This window comes from Schistocerca americana, chromosome 2, assembly GCF_021461395.2.
Source record: "Schistocerca americana isolate TAMUIC-IGC-003095 chromosome 2, iqSchAmer2.1, whole genome shotgun sequence".
Taxonomy (NCBI): Eukaryota; Metazoa; Arthropoda; class Insecta; order Orthoptera; family Acrididae; genus Schistocerca; species Schistocerca americana.
This window is the reverse complement of record NC_060120.1, coordinates 661,889,091-661,908,348: the sequence shown is the minus strand read 5'-3', so window position 1 is coordinate 661,908,348 and position 19,258 is coordinate 661,889,091. Positions and strand designations below refer to the sequence as shown.

The window sequence follows — 19,258 nt, the reverse complement described above, 5'->3', positions numbered from 1 at the left end:
CCTGTTTTAACGTAAAGTTTGGTGACTGACTTGTGTTTTGACTCTCAGGCCTAGCGAGCTGAGCTCTGCTGTAAGCGAGATCTTATATTACAACCGCGTTGGATTAAGAAGAAAGGGCCGCTCAGCCTTGCGGCATTCACCCTATTTCTACTTTGTGGCATAACCGGTGTTTTAAGGTGCCACAGCCAGCTTGCAAAACGGCCAGCGGTAGATTCTGCTCAATGCTTCCAAGGTTTCAACATCTGCTGCTTTTATGATTAAACTGTTCCAGCAGCTGTCTTCTAAAGATAACTAAAGCGTCTAGCATTTTTCTAGACTATTTGGTTAGCCTAGAACCGTTCTTATACCTTGGTGGCTTGGGGAGGTTGTTTTCTGAAGGCTACTTTTACATTTGTTTTAATATTTTTTGTGTTTAATGCTTTAATAATTTTTGAATTTTGCTGCGCCCGCATTTGTTTCTGCTTTAAGTATGGTATCACTGGGATGAGCCAGAAGTTTTATGGTTGTGCCCTTGCAGTTTGTGGAGATTATTTTCTGAGGCCCCATTTTGCACTGTTAAGATAGTTTTAATACTTCCTATGTTAAAGCATTAAACAATGCTTGAATTTTGTTGTGCCAGTATTTGTATTTGCCGTGAGTTTGGAATTCTTGAGGCGGGCCCAAGATTTATTGATGGGTCCTCGCAGAGTCTCAGAGAGAGCTTTGCTGCGTGTATCTCTTAGATACACCACAGCTTGTCTCGTTGGGGCCGGGGACTGCTGCCCGGGGTCCATCTCGAAGTCGGTTGTGCAGCCTGAGGGATTGTGCCACGATCCGACGTCAGCCTGACCAATTTTAATTTATTCACGTTTGATACACTTCTTTCTTGCGAAAGAAACTCTTGAAACGTGCTTAAAGATTAATGTGAGGCGCCAGTAAAATATTTTTCCGTTAAGTTTGTTGGTTCTAAAGAAAGAGAGACATTTATGCTTGCACATTGTACCATTTAGTGGATAGTCTTGACGTTCAGTAACTTTATTGTAAGGATTGCTAAGTAACAAGCAATGTCCAAAAAGCTGCCCAGCCCTTGCTTTAGGATCTGACTGCTGGTGTCCATCTTGGTATATGTCCTTGTTGACCGTATCAACAAGTTTGAAAACACCCTTACGATTGAACGCTTCAGTTTCTGGAAGGCACGAAGCACTGCTTGCCGAATATCCTCCAACAGTCGAAACGTTGGCCTCGCATCTGTACACCGAAAAGATATTAATCGGAGAATGCCAAGACGGGTCTGTAGAGAGGATGTGGGAGAGTTTTCGTAGAGACAGTGAAACGTCCCCTTTGAACAATTATACAAGACTGTGCTTAAACTGACATACAATATTTTTAGCGCAACGCAATCTGACTTTCTGCATTTGCACCGGCAACATTCACATTTTGACAAACAGAAAATGTGTCGTATTTGAGAAAACGGTGAGGACCCAAAACCTGAATCTACAGTATTTGCGAGATTGTTTCCTGTCATTTCGGATTCCTGAGGCGAGCTGTTGCCGACCGATCGATCGATAATGCTTCCCTGTTCACTAATTGTTCCACTGTGTACACCATTATTTGCAACCCGCTCCATTTCCCTATGCGCAATTACCAAATTACTACTTTGAACAGTAGTTAATTCATTACTCTGCGGCGCTAACACACTGCTTTCGTCTTCACTGTCATTTCTCAGTTTACTTGGAGCCTAGTATTACGTTTTTCACACGCCATAATTTTCACAATATTTCACACGATAACACAGAAAAGCAAATTTGAAGAGCAAAATGAAATAACATAGCAATGGAAATAATGTCTGCTTAATTGCAAGTGCAGCTGCAAAATACTTGGTGCAAATCTACATGCATGCCACAACTGTTTTACTGTACAACAATGAAAAACTACAACTACAATGGAAACTCTCTCTATAATTACGCGCTAGCAATAAACAAAAGCTACACTAATTACACAAACTACAAGAAAAAAATCAGAAGATTCCAGTGAGGTATCCTGGCAGGGTCGCCATATGAAACGTCCCCTTTGAACAATTATACAAGACTGCGCTTAAACTAACATACAATATTTTTAGCGCAACGCAATCTGACTCTCAGAAATCCCTACAAAAGAATGGCCCTGACTAACATTAAACTATACCTTTCAGAAATCACTTACCTCACAAAAATCTTCATTACTCGAACTACTGCAATACAGCGAGCGCCACTACTGCCAGCTAAATAAAAGATTCAAACTACGGAAGGCACTAACTACTGATAGGGATAGTTAGCAAATGAAAGATATTAATAGAGAAAAAACAATGTATTTACCTTAATAGTCATAATATATGTAGCAGTTCATGACAAATTACAAAACTCCGCCATCTCTCTCCCCACATCCACCACTGCTGGCGGCTCACCTCCAACTGAGCAACGCTACGCGCTATTCACAGCCAGCTGCCTAACACTACAATGGCGAGTATTACAACAATGCAAAGCAGCCACAGACTGCACACAGCACAGCCAGTGATTTTCATACAGAGGTGGCGCTACCAATAAAAAAAACCTAAACAGCCTACTTACAACAGGAGCAATGTGGGGACGTGCGTTGTCCTGTTGCAGGACGCTCTTCCCAGAGCGCTTATGGCGCAATGCACGGCAGAGCTGCTTATAAAACGTCTGGACACAACGAAACATTAATGGTATGTCCAGGTTCAAGAAGACCAATCTGATTGCAAACTTGGGCGACGCTGAAATCAGTGCCCGTAGTTTCCCCAGCAGATGGAAATGTTTTCGCTTTCTTATGAGATACCGAATCTACGTGGTGCCATTCCATACTATGGCGTTTTGTTTCAGGTTCGTAATGATGGAGCCAGCTTTCATCGCTTGTCTCATCAAAAAATTATCACCTTCACTCTGAAAGCTGTCAAGAAGATCTTGGATGATGGATCTTTGCTGTAGTTTGTTATCTTAATAAACGAGGGACCCAATTGGCACAAGGATTTCACAGCCTAAGCTTTGAGTTGCTTCTTCCACTGTACTGAACTTAATTTCATTAACCGTCTCCTCTAATGAGCTCATCAGCTCTTTCCTTTCTCGTTTCATGGAGGCAGTTCGAGGGCGATGGCTACGAGTCTCACCTTTGATACTCATGTTTCCGTCCGTGAAATGTTTCATCCCTCCCCTAACACTGCTGGTGTCCATGCAGGCATCACTACAGGCACTTTACGTTTGAGGTGAATTTCAGCACCCCGTTTCTCTCTTCAACAAGGAATTCAATGACAGAAGCATTGACGCTGGCACTTTGGAATTAATGGCAGCGGTCACGTGATGGACACTAATGAAGAGAGAATATGGCAATGTGTGGTGTAAAGTCTGTACATCTACATCGACACTCGGCAAATCACATTTAAGAGCCCGGCAGAGGGTTCATCGAACCACCTTCACAATTTTCTATTATTTCAATCTCGTACAGTGCGCGGAAAGAACAAACAGCTATATCCTTCCGTACGAGCTCTGATTTCCCTTATTTTATCTTGGTGATCGTTTCTCTCTATGTAGATAGGCGTCAACAAAATATTTTCGCATTCGGAGGAGGAAGTTGGCGATTGGAATTTCGTGAGAAGATTCCGTTGCAAGGAAAAACGCATTTCCTTTAATGATGTCCAGCCCAAATCCTGTATCATTTCTGTGACACTCTCTCCCGTATTTCAGGATAATACAAAACGTGCTGCCCTTCTTTGAACTTTTTCGATTCACTCCGTCAGTCCCCATCTGGTAAGGATCCCACATCGCGCAGCAGTATTCTAAAAGAGGACGGACAAGCATTGTGTAGGCAGTCTCCTTAGTAGATCTGTTACCTTTTCTACGTGTCATGCCAATAAAACGCAGTCTTTGGTTAGTCTTCCCAACAACATTTTCTGTGTGTTCCATCGAATTTAAGTTGTTCGTAATTGTAATTCCTAGGTATTTAGTTGAATTTAGGGCCTTTAGGTTTGACTGATTTATCGTTTAACCGACGTTTAACGAATTTCTTTCAGCACTCAAGTGGATGACTTCAAACTTTTCGTTATTTAGGGTCAATTGCCTATTTTCGCACCATTCAGGTATTTTATCTAAATCGTTTTCTAATTTGTTTTAATCTTGTGATGACTTTATAAGTCGACAAACGACAGCATCATCTGGAAATAACCTTAGATGGCTCCTCAGATTGTCTCCCAAATCGTTTATATAGATAGGGAACAGTGAAGGGCCTATAACACTACCTTGGGGAACGACAGAAATCACTTCTGTTTTACTCGACGACTTGCCGTTAATTACTACGAACCTCTCTAACAGGAAATAATGCGTCCAGTAACATAACTGAGACCATATTCAATAAGCACACAATTTCACTATAAGCCGCTTGTGTGGTACAGTGTCAAAAGCCTTCCGGAAATCCAGAAATACGAAATGGATCTGAAATCCCTTGTCAATAGTGCTTCATGCGAATCAACTGCTACTTGTGTTTCACAGGAACGATGTTTTCTAAACTCATGTTGACTGTGTGTCAATAGACCGTTTTCTTCCAGGTAATTCATAATATTCGAACACGATATATGTTCCAAAGTACAGCTGCATGTCCACGTTAATGGTATGAGCCTGTAATTAAGTTTATTACTCCTACTGTCTTTCTTGAATATTGGTGTGACCTGTGCAACTTTCCAGTCTTTGTGTTGTATATGATTGTTCAGTATGGAGCTAATGCATCAGCATACTCTGAAAGTAACCTAGCTGGTATAAAGTCTGGACCATAAGGCTTGCTTTTATTAAGTGATTTAAGTTGCTTCACTAATCCGAGGATATTTACTTTTACTTTACTTCTTTTGGCAGCTGTTCATGATTCGAATTCTGGAATATTTAGTTCGTTTTCTTTTATGAAGGCATTTTGGAAGGCTGTGTTCAGTAACTCTGCTTTGGCAGCACTGTCTTCGATAGTATCTCCACTGCTATCGCGCAGAGAAGGCATTGATTGTTTCTTGCCGCTAACATACTTCACATGCGACTAGAATCTCTCTGGGTTTTCTGCCAGGTTCCGAGACTAAGTTTCGTTGTGGAAACTATTATAAGCATCTCACATTGAAGTCCGCGCTAAATTTCGAGTTCTGTAGAAGATCACCAATCTGGGGGATTTTGCGTCTGTTTAAATTTGGCATGTTTGTTTCGTTGTTTCTCCAACAATGTTGTAACCCGTTTTGTGTACCAAGGAGGATCAGCTCCGTTGTTTGTTAATTTAATGGTATAAATCTCTCAACTGCTGCCAATACTATTTCTTTGAATGTAAGCCATATATGGTCTACACTTATTAATTTGGAATGAGTGGAGATTGTCTCTAATAAAGGCGTCAAGTGAATTTTTATCTGCTTTTTTGAATAGGTATATTTTATGTTTATTTTTGGAGAATATGGAGTTACAATATTCAGTTTCGCTACGACAACCCGGTGTTCACTTATCCCTGTGTCCGTTTTGATGTTCGTTGCTAACTCAGGATTATTTGTTGCTAAGAGGTCAAGTGTGTTTTCACAACCGTTTACTAATCGCGTGGGCTCATGAACTAACTGCTCGAAATAATTTTCAGATAATGCGTTTAGCACAATTTCGGATGATGTTTTATGCTTACCTCCGGAATTAAACATGTCCGCCAACATATCGAGCGTAAATTAAAGTCACCAACTATAATGGTATGAATCGGGTACGTGTTTGAAACCAAACTCAAGTTTTCTTTGAACCTGTCAGCAACTGTATCATCTGAATTGAGAGGTCGGTAAAAGTATTCAGTTATTATTTTATTCCGGTTGCCAACAATGACCTCTGCCCATACTAACATACTAACTCACAGGAACTATCTACTCCAATTTCGCGACAAGATAAATTACTTCGAACAGCAACAAACACGCCATCGCCTTTAGCTCATCCTTTCGGAACAACAATAGGTTCTCCGCAAACATTTCAGCTTAGCTTATCTCCAGCCTTAGCCAGCTTTAAGTACCTATAACGATCTGAACATCAGCGCTTTCTATTAGCGCTTGGAGCTCTGGTACTTTCCCAACACAGCTACGACATTTTACAACTGTTATACCGATGGTTCCTGTATCTACGTTCTTCCTGTTTTCGGCCTGCACGCTTTGTGACTGAAGCCCTTCTTGTGTTTTCCCGAGATCCTCTAACCTAAAAAACCACCCAGTCCATGCCGCACAGCCCCTGCCACCCGTGTCGCCGCCTCCTGCGTTTAGTGGGCGTCTAACCTATTCAGCGGAACCCGAAACCCAACCACCCTTTGGCTCAAGTCGAGGAATCTGCAACCCACATGGTTGCAGAACCGTCTGAATCAGACCCTTCATTCGGCTCTGTACAAGAGGCCCGCAATCGGTCCTGTCGACTATGCTGCAGATGGTCAACTCCGCTTTCATCTTGCAAGGAAGACTGATAGCCTTTTTCACTTCTGTTGGCCACTCGAAACCACGGAGAATCTTTTCTGATCCAAAGTGACACACATCATTGGTACCGATGTGAGCAACCACCTGCAGTTGGCTGCACCCTGTGCTCTTCATGGCATCGGGGAGGAGCCATTCCACATCTGGAATGACTCCATCCGGTATGCACACGGAGTATACTATGGTTTTCTTTCTATTCCTGGCAGCCATGTCCCTGACGGGCCCCACAAGGCGCCTAACATTGTAATCCCACCCTCTATGATTGTCCAGATCTTGCACGCTAATTATTGTGCTACAGCCCCCACCCTCTCTCTGTCTCTCTCTGTCTCTCTCTGTCTCTCTCTGTCTCTCTCTGTCTCTCTCTGTCTCTCTCTGTCTCTCTCTGTCTCTCTCTGTCTCTCTCTGTCTCTCTCTGTCTCTCTCTGTCTCTCTCTGTCTCTCTCTGTCTCTCTCTGTCTCTCTCTGTCTCTCTCTGTCTCTCTCTGTCTCTCTCTGTCTCTCTCTGTCTCTCTCTGTCTCTCTCTGTCTCTCTCTGTCTCTCTCTGTCTCTCTCTGTCTCTCTCTGTCTCTCTCTGTCTCTCTCTGTCTCTCTCTGTCTCTCTCTGTCTCTCTCTGTCTCTCTCTGTCTCTCTCTGTCTCTCTCTGTCTCTCTCTGTCTCTCTCTGTCTCTCTCTGTCTCTCTCTGTCTCTCTCTGTCTCTCTCTGTCTCTCTCTGTCTCTCTCTGTCTCTCTCTGTCTCTCTCTGTCTCTCTCTGTCTCTCTCTGTCTCTCTCTGTCTCTCTCTGTCTCTCTCTGTCTCTCTCTGTCTCTCTCTGTCTCTCTGTGTCTCTCTGTGTCTCTCTGTGTCTCTCTGTGTCTCTCTGTGTCTCTCTGTGTCTCTCTGTCTCTCTCTGTCTCTCTCTGTCTCTCTGTCTCTCTGTCTCTCTGTCTCTCTGTCTCTCTGTCTCTCTGTCTCTCTGTCTCTCTGTCTCTCTGTCTCTCTGTGTCTCTCTGTGTCTCTCTGTGTCTCTGTGTCTCTCTGTGTCTCTCTGTGTCTCTCTGTGTCTCTCTGTGTCTCTCTGTGTCTCTCTGTGTCTCTCTGTGTCTCTCTGTGTCTCTCTGTGTCTCTCTGTGTCTCTCTGTGTCTCTCTGTGTCTCTCTGTGTCTCTCTGTGTCTCTCTGTGTCTCTCTGTGTCTCTCTGTGTCTCTCTGTGTCTCTCTGTGTCTCTCTGTGTCTCTCTGTGTCTCTCTGTGTCTCTCTGTGTCTCTCTGTGTCTCTCTGTGTCTCTCTGTGTCTCTCTGTGTCTCTCTGTGTCTCTGTGTCTCTCTGTGTCTCTCTGTGTCTCTCTGTGTCTCTCTGTGTCTCTCTGTGTCTCTGTGTCTCTGTGTCTCTGTCTCTCTGTGTCTCTGTCTCTCTGTGTCTCTGTCTCTCTGTGTCTCTGTCTCTCTGTGTCTCTGTCTCTCTGTGTCTCTGTCTCTCTGTGTCTCTGTCTCTCTGTGTCTCTGTCTCTCTGTGTCTCTGTCTCTCTGTGTCTCTGTCTCTGTGTGTCTCTGTCTCTGTGTGTCTCTGTCTCTGTGTGTCTCTGTCTCTGTGTGTCTCTGTCTCTGTGTGTCTCTGTCTCTGTGTGTCTCTGTCTCTGTGTGTCTCTGTCTCTGTGTGTCTCTGTCTCTGTGTCTCTGTCTCTGTGTCTCTGTCTCTGTGTCTCTGTCTCTGTGTCTCTGTCTCTGTGTCTCTGTCTCTGTGTCTCTGTCTCTGTGTCTCTGTCTCTGTGTCTCTGTCTCTGTGTCTCTGTCTCTGTGTCTCTGTCTCTGTGTCTCTGTCTCTGTGTCTCTGTCTCTGTGTCTCTGTCTCTGTGTCTCTGTCTCTGTGTCTCTGTCTCTGTGTCTCTGTCTCTGTGTCTCTGTCTCTGTGTCTCTGTCTCTGTGTCTCTGTCTCTGTGTCTCTGTCTCTGTGTCTCTGTCTCTGTGTCTCTGTCTCTGTGTCTCTGTCTCTGTGTCTCTGTCTCTGTGTCTCTGTCTCTGTGTCTCTGTCTCTGTGTCTCTGTCTCTGTGTCTCTGTCTCTGTGTCTCTGTCTCTGTGTCTCTGTCTCTGTGTCTCTGTCTCTGTGTCTCTGTCTCTGTGTCTCTGTCTCTGTGTCTCTGTCTCTGTGTCTCTGTCTCTGTGTCTCTGTCTCTGTGTCTCTGTCTCTGTGTCTCTGTCTCTGTGTCTCTGTCTCTGTGTCTCTGTCTCTGTGTCTCTGTCTCTGTGTCTCTGTCTCTGTGTCTCTGTCTCTGTGTCTCTGTCTCTGTGTCTCTGTCTCTGTGTCTCTGTCTCTGTGTCTCTGTCTCTGTGTCTCTGTCTCTGTGTCTCTGTCTCTGTGTCTCTGTCTCTGTGTCTCTGTCTCTGTGTCTCTGTCTCTGTGTCTCTGTCTCTGTGTCTCTGTCTCTGTGTCTCTGTCTCTGTGTCTCTGTCTCTGTGTCTCTGTCTCTCTATTGATGGAATTTGAAGCACGAGTTCCTCACGACTTTCAGTATGGCCCTCGTATTTGGTGCAGTTGCGCAGAAATGCTGATAATTTACATATCCAAGCAAGCTTTATATTTCATGGAGATCTGATATTTTTTTGCTTGGCGCCTTGATGGTTTTCCCCTTTTAAATGACCAGCTATTCACACTGAGGTGAAAAAAACACATGGGATAGCGATACGCACTTATACAGATGGCGGTAGTATTGCGTGCGGAAGGTACAAAAGGGCAATGCTTTGAAGGAGCTTTTATTTGTACTCAGGAGATTCACATGAAAAGATTTCCGATGTGATTATGGTCGCGCGACGCGAATTGACAGACTTCGAACGAGCAATACTAGTTGGAGCTAGACGCATGGGACATTCCATTTTGGAAATTGTTAAGGAATTCAATATTTCATGAATAGTCTGCGAGAATACCAAATTTCAGGCATTACCATTCACCACGGACATTGCAGTGCCCGACGGCCGTCATTTAACGTCAGAAAGCAGCGACGTATTTATTGTCATTGCTAACAGACAAGCAATACTGTCTGAAATAACGGCAGAAATCAATGTGGGACGTACGACGAACGTATCCGTTAGGACAGAGCGGCGAAATTTGGCGTTAATGAGCTACGGCAGCTGACTAGCGATGCGAGTACCTTTGCTGACAGCACGACATCGCTTGCAGTGCTTCTCTTTGGCTCGTGACCGTATCGGCTGGACTGTAGACGACTGGAAAACCGTGGCCTGGTCAGATGAGTCACGATTTCAGTTGGTAAGAGGTGACGGTAAGGCTCCGAGTAGGGCGCAACCCACATAAAGCCATGGACCCAAGTTATTAACAAAGCGCTGTGCAAGCTGATGGTGGCTCCGTAATGGACTTCATGTTCCCATAAAAGGGTGGAATTTCTAAGGATGACAATGTGGCATGTTACTGGGCCACAACTGTTCGTGATTGGTCTGAAGAACATTGTTGTGACCATAGAAAATTTTAATTTTTATTATTGCTTTTGTGACCGTAATAAGAGCCCAGGCTCCATACGCAAACAGCCAGCCGACATTAAGAAATAGTCCACCAGGACGTAGGGACAGAATATGCGGCGGAGGCTGCCAAGTCTGGCTTGTTGATCAAATAACTGTGTGTTTGACTTCCTGCCAGAGGAAGCAGCATGAATGAAACTTGCGCAATGGAAGACGCAAAGGCCAGGGCGATAACACAGCGAGAGAGAGAGAGAGAGAGAGAGAGAGAGAGAGAGAGAGAGAGAGAGTCAGTCACGTGCGCAACCAAATTAAGTTCTGTGAACCTAGAAACGAAAGTGTCGGGTGGAACCATAGGCATTCTTGTGCAATCCGATCACTTAGAAATGAAAGGGTCGTGTGAAATAAATCTACTCGTGTGCACCCAAGTACATGAGAAACGAAATAAAAGGCCACGCAGCGGAATAGCTAGATGCAGAGATTCAGATGCAGATTCAGAGCCAGTGCCGGCAGTTTAGAGATTCCGTAGCAAGAGGCCAGCGGGGCCGAGTAGGCCCATAGCAGCCGATACAGCTGATAAAGACTTCAACTACGAGAAGACGGTGATAGACTCTGGTGGGCACTCAGGAACTGCAGGTCAAGTAGGATTTTTAGAGTTTCATTGGAATAGTGCTCAACAGAGGCTGTCAGTCTTTGTCTCAATTACTTAGAGAGATTTCAGTGCTAACCTAGAACAAGTGATTGCTTTGTACTTGTTTCTTACATGTACCAGCAATTAGATTTGAAGTAGCAAGTCCGAATAAATAGACTGAATCTTACTACGGGGTTTTGGTCCAACACCTCACATAAGTAAATGTGAGAATAAACTTGATAGAAACTAACCAATCTTTTCTGACCATTGCAATTCTATAACCTATTTTCAGGAAACTCATTTGCCTCAAACCAAGGAGATTCACTCCCTCTCATCTCCGATATACAGGATGTTACAAAAAGGTACGGCCAAACGTTCAGGGAACATTCCTCACACACAAATAAAGAAAAGATGTTATGTGGACATGTGTCCGGAAACGCTTAATTTCAATGTTAGAGCTCATTTTAGTTTCGTCAGTATGTACTGTACTTCCTCGATTCACCGCCATGATTTCATACGGGATACTCTACCTGTGATGCTAGAACATGTGCCTTTACAAGTACGACACAACATGTGGTTCATGCACGATGAAGCTCCTGCACGTTTCAGTCGAAGTGTTCGTACGCTTCTCAACAACAGATTCGGTGACTGATGGATTGGTAGAGGCGGACCAATTCTATGGCCTCCACGCTCTCCTGACCTCAATCCTCTTGATTTTCATTTATGGGGGCATTTGAAAGCTCTTGTCTACGCAACCCCAGTACCAAATGTAGAGACTCTTCGTGCTCGTATTGTGGACGGCTGTGATACAATACGCCATTCTCCAGAGCTGCATCAGCGCATCAGGGATTCCATGCGACGGAGAGTGGATGCATGTATCCTCGCTAACGGAGGACATTTTGAACATTTCCTGAAACAGTGTTTGAAGCCACGCTGGTACGTTCTGTTGCTGTGTGTTTCCATTCCATGATTAATGTGATTTGAATAGAAGTAATAAAATGAGCTCTAACATGGAAAGTAAGCGTTTCCGGACACATGCCCACATAACATATTTTCTTTCTTTGTGTGTGAGGAATGTTTCCTGAAAGTTTGGCCGTACCTTTTTGTAACACCCTGTAAAGGTTGACAGCAATTTATAACCAACCCATTGTCGTTAACGTCCCGATTGCGCTACGCACTTTGCACTTACTTTATTCTGGTATAGTGAGGCTGTGCTGGGACGCGACAACATTCTGGACAACTGTAGCGAATTATTTGGCCAACCAGATCGCCCGACATGAATCCCATCGAATATTTAGGGGACGCAATCTAGAGGTCATTTCGTGCACAAAATCTTTCATTGCCAATACTTTCGCAGTTATGGACGGCTATAGAGGCAGCATGACAGTTTCTGCAGGGGACTTCCAGCAACATGTCGAGTCCACGCCACATAAAACTGCTGCCGTACGTCGCGCAAAAGAGGGCGGGCGCGATGTTAGGAGGTAACCCACGACGTCTGTCAGTTCAGTGTGTGTTCTACACGTCGGCCTCTTCCAGCTGTCACAATGGGGATGCATGTAAGCAAAGCACAAGGTAGCCGTTCGCCAGTGAGTGGAGGCTGACCTGAGCTGGTGCTGGTGATGGTGGTGGTGGTGCGGCGGCAGGTGCGTGGTGGCGACGGTCTGGTGGGTGGCGCCGGGGCCCAGGCCGCCCGCGGCAGCGCCGGGCTGGAAAGGATAGCGGGAGTACCGGGACATGACGCTCTCTCATCGCGCCGGCCGTGTCGCAGCCAACACCTGCAACACAACAGACACACGTGATTAGAGTGGTTGCTAGAGGTTTTGACGTTGCTCAAAATATACTTGACAGCTCAAAATACAGTTTAGTACAGGGCTTCACAACACGTGCTCGCGGAGCAAGCTGTAAGCAGCAAGGCGCGAGCACGGAGCAGCACGAGCACGCTACCCCCACTACCGGACCAGAGCGGAGAGTGGGGAGAGTCACGTGGGGCACACAACAGCTGCTGCCAGTCAATGTAAATCCGCGGCCACCTGCAGGGATATCACTCACGAATTATTACTGCGACAAATGAAACAAATAAAGGACAATGCACACGTGCTACATAATTTTATTAGCTTAGTGTATGCCTCTACATTCGCATTAATTTGTGAACTGCTACACAATAAAAGGTGTCACTGAAGTGTGGGATTCTCGGTTATCTTTTACTTTTTGCCCTTTACAATTGCGTCTATGTTCGGAGTAATTGTTCTTGTGCATTTTAGTCGCAGCGTGCAGTTTAAATTTCGATCAGACAACGCGTTTCTCAGGCGCGTCTTGTTACATTTCATTGCAGAGAACGGTTGTTCACAAACATACGTGGAACCGAACATTGATATTATTGTAGCCGCCAGTTTGTGCAAAAGAGGAAATCTATCCTGAGGGAAGTGTCTGTAGAATTCCAAAATGTTTTTCTTGTTCTAAAAGTTGTCTCTGTATTGTCTGTCACACTGCAGGTCAATAATTTCTTGCTGCAGCTCAGGACGAATCTCTTAAATATTCGCTGAATATGGAGAGAACAGATCAAAATCACTGTCTAGTGCTGTCAGATCTTGAAAGCGCTGATCAACTAAACTATGTGAATAACGTTCACAGTCTTTGTGAACATCTTGCATGGATGATAATTTAGGAAAATGAGCTAGGTTTCCTGTTTCCAGCTGACTCACCCAAAGTGTCAATTTCATTTTAAAAGCTCGTATTCGATCTATGAAATGAGTAATTAGCATATCTTTACCTTGTAGTAAAATGTTCAAAGCATTTAGATGGCTAGTTAAATCTGCTACGAACGCGAAATCACATTCAAACGTGCGCGCATTTCCCCTCCCTCCCCTCCCTCCCAACTCTGCTAGCGAGCACGTGCCTGAGCACACAGTTGTTAAGCCCTGTTTTAGTAGAACTACACTATGTGATCAAAAATATCCGGACACCCCAAAAAACATACGGTTTTCATGTTAGATGCATTGTGCTGCCACCTACTGCCAGGTACGCCGTATGAGTGACCTCCGTAGTCATTAGACATCGTGAGAGCGCAGAATAGGGCGCTCCACGGAACTCACGGACTTAGAACATGGTCAGGTGATTGGGTGTCACTTGTGTCATGCGTTTGTATGCGAGATTTCCACACTCGCAGACATTCATAGGTGGACTGTTTCCGATGTGATAGTGAAGTGGACACGTGAAGGGACACGTACAGCACAAAAGCATACATCGTGACTGACAGAGACCGCCGACACTTTAAGAGAGTCATAATGTGTAATAGGCACACATCTATCCAGACCATCACACAGGAGTTCCAAACTGCATCAGGATCCAGACGTATCACGCCGGTAAATGTGAAACGACGTTTCGCTTGGTGTAAGGAGCGTAAACAGTGGACGATTGAACTGTTGAAAACAGTTGTGTGGAGTGACTAATCACGGTACACAATGTGGCGATCCGAAGGCAGGGTGTGGGTATGGCGAATGCCTGGAAACTTCATTTGCCAGCGTGTGTAGTGCCAACAATAAGATTCGGAGGCGGTGATGTTATGGTGTGGTCGTGTTTTTCATGCAGAAGGCTTGCACCTCTTTTCTTGCGTGACACTTTCACAGCACAGGCCTACATTGATGTTTTAAGCACCGTCTTGCTTCCCACTGTTGAAGAGTAATTCGGGGATGGCGATTGCATCTTTCAATACGATCGAGCACCTGTTCATAATTCACTGCCTTTGGCGGAGTTGTTACACGACAATAACATCCCTGTAATTGAGTGGTCTGCACAGAGTCCTGACCTGAATCCAATAGAACACTTTTGGGATGTTTTGGACCGCCGATTTCGTGCCAGGCTTCACCGACCGACATCTATTCCTCTCCTCAGTGCAGCACTCCGTGAAGAACGGACTGTCATTCTTCAAGAAACCTTCCAGCATCTGAACGTATGCCTGCGAGAGTGGAAGCTGTCATCAAGGCTAAGGATGGGCCAACGCCATACTGAATTACAGCATTGCCGATGGAGGGCGCCAAGGATTTGTAAGAAATTTTCAGGCAGGTGCCCGGATACTTTTGATCACATAGCGTACTAATATTTTTACATTTATCAGTTTACAAATTTCACAGCTAACTTTCAGAGACTATGGTAGTATGTAAACTGAGTGTCTAAAATGGCAAGGACCTACAGAAATTACAAGCTGTGTTTGACACAGATAGTTTTCAGTTGTTTGTGTGAGTGCCTTCCCACATGGACTGGTTACTCGACTGGTAACATTCTAGGTAAAGGCTAACCGTACCAGGTACCAGCAGGTATCAGGAACAGTTCGTTAGTTAATGTAATTTAAGTATGGTAAGGGAAGACAGAGGTAAATACTCGCCACAGAGGAAAGAAACTGATTGACACTTTCTGAATGTCAGTGGAAACGATTGAAAGAAAAAGCGTTTCTCACATTCATAATCTCACACAGCGACAGTCTTCACGCCAGTGATCACTATCTTGCTGCTGAGTGAAATATTGGTAACACTTTGCTGTGTCGATGCCTTGCAGCTCCTCAGCCAGCACCCAACAACACCGACAGTTACCTGTGTGCAGTGCTAAAGTATCGACTGCACACCGACCAGCGCAGCGCCGCGAAACGGCACCAAGAAGGCGATGACCGTGCGCCAATGGAAAGAGCGGGCAGTCCCAAATCTCCAGGAAGACAGAGTTCAGCGCCCCCTGTCAACGATGGCATTACCAGCCGCCCACCGCTGGTCGGGCCCAGTTCGGTCGCGGACACCTAGAGCATCAATACTGAATAATACGAAGACGATACTTAGCCCGCATTCTGCGAGTAGTGAAGTAATTGCATGTACCAGTAGAAGGCACAGAAAGCATATCAAACAATTCAAGCAACTTCAATACTGAGAGCCACAGCTCGTGGTCTAGTGGCTAGCATCACGGGGTCCTGGTTTTGATTCCCAGCCGGGTTGAGGATTTTTCTCTGTCTGGGAACTGGGTGTTTGTGTTCTGATCATTTCATCATCGTCCATCATCATTCGTGACAGTGGCAAAATTGGACTGTGAAAAATTGGGACTTTGTACAGGCGCTGATGACCGCGCAGCTGAGCGCCCCACAAACCAAACCATCATCATCATCATCATCATCATCATCATCATCATCATCATCATCATCATCATCATCATCATCATCATCATCATCAGAAGTTATCTTTCTTTCCTTCTTAGAAATAAAGTGTTTTATGAAATTTAAAGTGTTCTGTACAGATCATTTTGGTTTCCTGCCATCGCAACTTCTCTCCTTCGTTTGTGTCGGTGCTGACTCCCACAGTAGCCGACACACAACGTGGGCATAGATCTAATAGGGGACAACTCTTCAGACACCAGACAAGGGATGGCGGCGCTCCAGCCGGCCATCAGGCAGCAAGCGAAGCGCAGCCAGACGCCACTGGAACTGCGGACGTTTTCTCCTCAGTGGATCGCGTGACCGGAAGTAGTTCTAGCAGTATCCTGGCGCCTGAGCTACTCTCGAGCTGTTCGCTCCGAGTGAGTTTCCTGGGCCAGGGGCCGGCTGCGAAAGCATTTTGTAAGGTGCCTCTTACGTGAGGAACACAATTTTACCAGTTTTAATAAATTATTGTGTCTTATTGATGTATTCACGATAGTTAGGAAGTGCTGTAGTCCGTGGCCGGCCATGAATCGGAGAGCATTTCCCACGCTGGCTGGCTAGGCGACGAAGCGACCATATGCCGCGCGTAGTGGGGTGGGGTGGGACTCGGCGCTGGACCGTAGCAACAAGCGTTAGCGTGGGAAATATACATGACGGGAAGTACCGCCATCTTCGCGCCAAAGTCACAGATTTTGTTTATTTATACTTAATAATTACAGTCACTTATTACAACATGAATACTAGGAGGAGCCTCTGGATGTTTAAAACTATTTATTATAATTTTGCCTCGTTAAAATTCACACCCTTCCAATAACAAATACATATCTTAATAAGTACGAACTTGATCGGAAATCCACGAACTGTGACGAAACTAGTAAGAGATACGGACAGCGCGCCAAAGTCGGCAGTCGGCGTTAAGAGCTCTTCCTGTCTTGTTCGATGGTAGCCATGCTCTCGGTTACGAGTAGTTTGTGACATGAGTGTTTCATTATCGATCTAATAGAAATAAAAGTGACATTACGGCATTCTGAATGTTAATTTCGAGTAAATAGATACCCCAAAGTTGATCGACAGCAATTTCAGATAATTAGCTTCCACCGAAAGACACATCCAATGCGCCAATGAAGAATCTGCGCGGGACGACATTTACGAGAGCTGCACCGCGCGCAGGTAGGAGCAAATCCGACGACACGACCCACCAAGGCGGATCAAGGAAGGTACGACTTACACTAGCAAATTCCAGGTGGAAATGCTGACCAGTTGTACTGTACGTCACATATACCACCCTCTACGGACTCGCGGCTAAGCTGAGTAATAACAATATCAGTTTAGAAGCGAGGGGATCTTGCAGTTTCCACAATCAGGATATCACTCTGGAGCAGCCACCACCTCCTCCGTCCGCATCAACCTTGCCTCCAGGAGCTACCAGATATGGACCTACTCCACTCGTGGCCTCTACACTGAATAGCTGTGGCCTCTGACGCGGTGACCAGCAGTTTAACTTTGTAAGATTTGTCTTCGTTTTTCATCAGCAATACATCGGTCTTAACTTTCTGTGTGTCCCTTCTAGACTGACTGTGGCACAGTTGGTGTATGGATATTGGATTTTAGAAGTTTAAATATACTACAACATTTCCAAGCCGCCAACCTTCAGATATTATTTTTCTTTCAGTATTCAAGAAGTGACTAGTTTTCAATTATTGTGTTCCAGACTAACTTGCCTCGGAGTGGACACTGCGTCCGTTACAATATTGATTTTCTACCCGAGTATTTTTACTGTGCTTTCTTCGGCAAACACATTTCCATTTTCTATTCTGTAGATTACGACATCGCTGAAATTGTTAGAGCTACAATAGTAGCTTTTAAATTAAATGCACGAGACATGTTGTTCGCACAATTCCAGATGGGAGCTTTTCCAATGTTGTATTTCTCTGAACTGCAATTTGCCAGATGTTGTGCTACAGCAATTACTAAGTACTGATGCAAAGAAATTAATAATATGATTGTCAGTATTATTGTTATTAACAAACACCACTCATGGATTGGACCTCACGAGACTGAGTGCACCCCATTCCAGACCTCCCTACCTCAGAAAAAATACCAAGCAGACACCGGGAATCAACTTGGTCATCCAACACCACAGGCAGGAATAGGAATTCCATCACTCAGCTATGGAGACAGTTTGTTATTCTAGTATAACATGTAATAATAATAATAATAATAATAATAATAATAATAAAAGGTTAGGTAAAATCTCACAACAAGAAGCGATAGAGCAATTAGATGAAAAGAACTAAAAAATTACTAGCATTGGCCAAACGACTTAGAAGATACAAAAAAAGTGAAAATAGAAGGAAACAAAACCAAACATTCAACACAAACCAAAAGAAATTTTACCAGACAATAGATAACACACACATTAAAATAGACAATCCACCAAACATAACAGACATGGAACACTTCTGGAGCAACATATGGTCAAACCCGGTACAACATAACAGGCATGCACGGTGGATACAAGCAGAAACAGACACATACAAGATGATACCACAAATGCCTGAAGTGATAATTTTGCAACATGAAGTCACCCAAGCAATTAATTCTACTCACAATTGGAAAGCCCCTGGAAATGATAAAATAGCAAATTTCTGGTTAAAGAAGTTCACCTCAACACATTCACATCTAACTAAATTATTTAACAGTTACATTGCAGACCCATACACATTCCCTCATACACTTACAAACGGAATAACATATCTGAAACCTAAAGATCAAGCAGACACAGCGAACCCAGCTGAATATCGCCCCATAACATGCCTACCAACAATGTACAAAATATTAACTTCAGTCATTACACAGGAATTAATGACACATACAACACAGAACAAAATTATAAATGAAGAACAAAAAGACTGTTGCAAAGGAACACAAGGATGTAAAGAGCAACTGATAATAGATGGAGAGGTGACATATCAAGCTAAAACTAAACAAAGGTCGCTACACTACGCACTTGATTACCAAAAAGCTTTTGATAGTTTACCCCACTCATGGTTACTACAAATATTGGAAATATACAAAGTAGATCCTAAATTGATACAGTTCCTAAACATAGTAATGAAAAATTGGAAAACCACACTTAATATCCAAACAAATTCAAATAATATCACATCACAGCCAATACAGATTAAGCGTGGAATATACCAAAGAGACTCATTAAGTCCTTTCTGGTTCTGCACCCACTATCCAACATGCTAAATAATACAAATTATGGATATAATATTACTGGAACATACCCACACAAAATCACACATTTGCTATACATGGATGATCTAAAACTACTGGCAGCAACAAATCAACAACTCAACCAATTACTAAAGATAACAGAAGTATTCAGCAATGATATAAATATGGCTTTTGGAACAGACAAATGTAAGAAAAATAGCATAGTCAAGGGAAAACACACCAAACAAGAAGATTACATATTGGATAACCACAGCTACTGCATAGAAGCAATGGAAAAAACAGATGCCTATA

At 44.2% G+C, this 19,258-nt stretch overlaps 1 protein-coding gene across 1 annotated transcript in view; it reads right to left on the bottom strand.

The window, feature by feature from the left end:
- The window catches only part of LOC124594311, a 564,901-nt gene that overhangs the window by 77,514 nt on the left and 468,129 nt on the right, over positions 1 to 19,258 (bottom strand). Inside the window, exon 3 of the mRNA XM_047132674.1 lies at positions 12,154 to 12,326. Within this exon, the coding sequence (XP_046988630.1) occupies positions 12,154 to 12,287 (134 nt within the window). The 5' untranslated portion in view covers positions 12,288 to 12,326. The remainder of the gene's footprint in view (positions 1 to 12,153; positions 12,327 to 19,258) is intronic.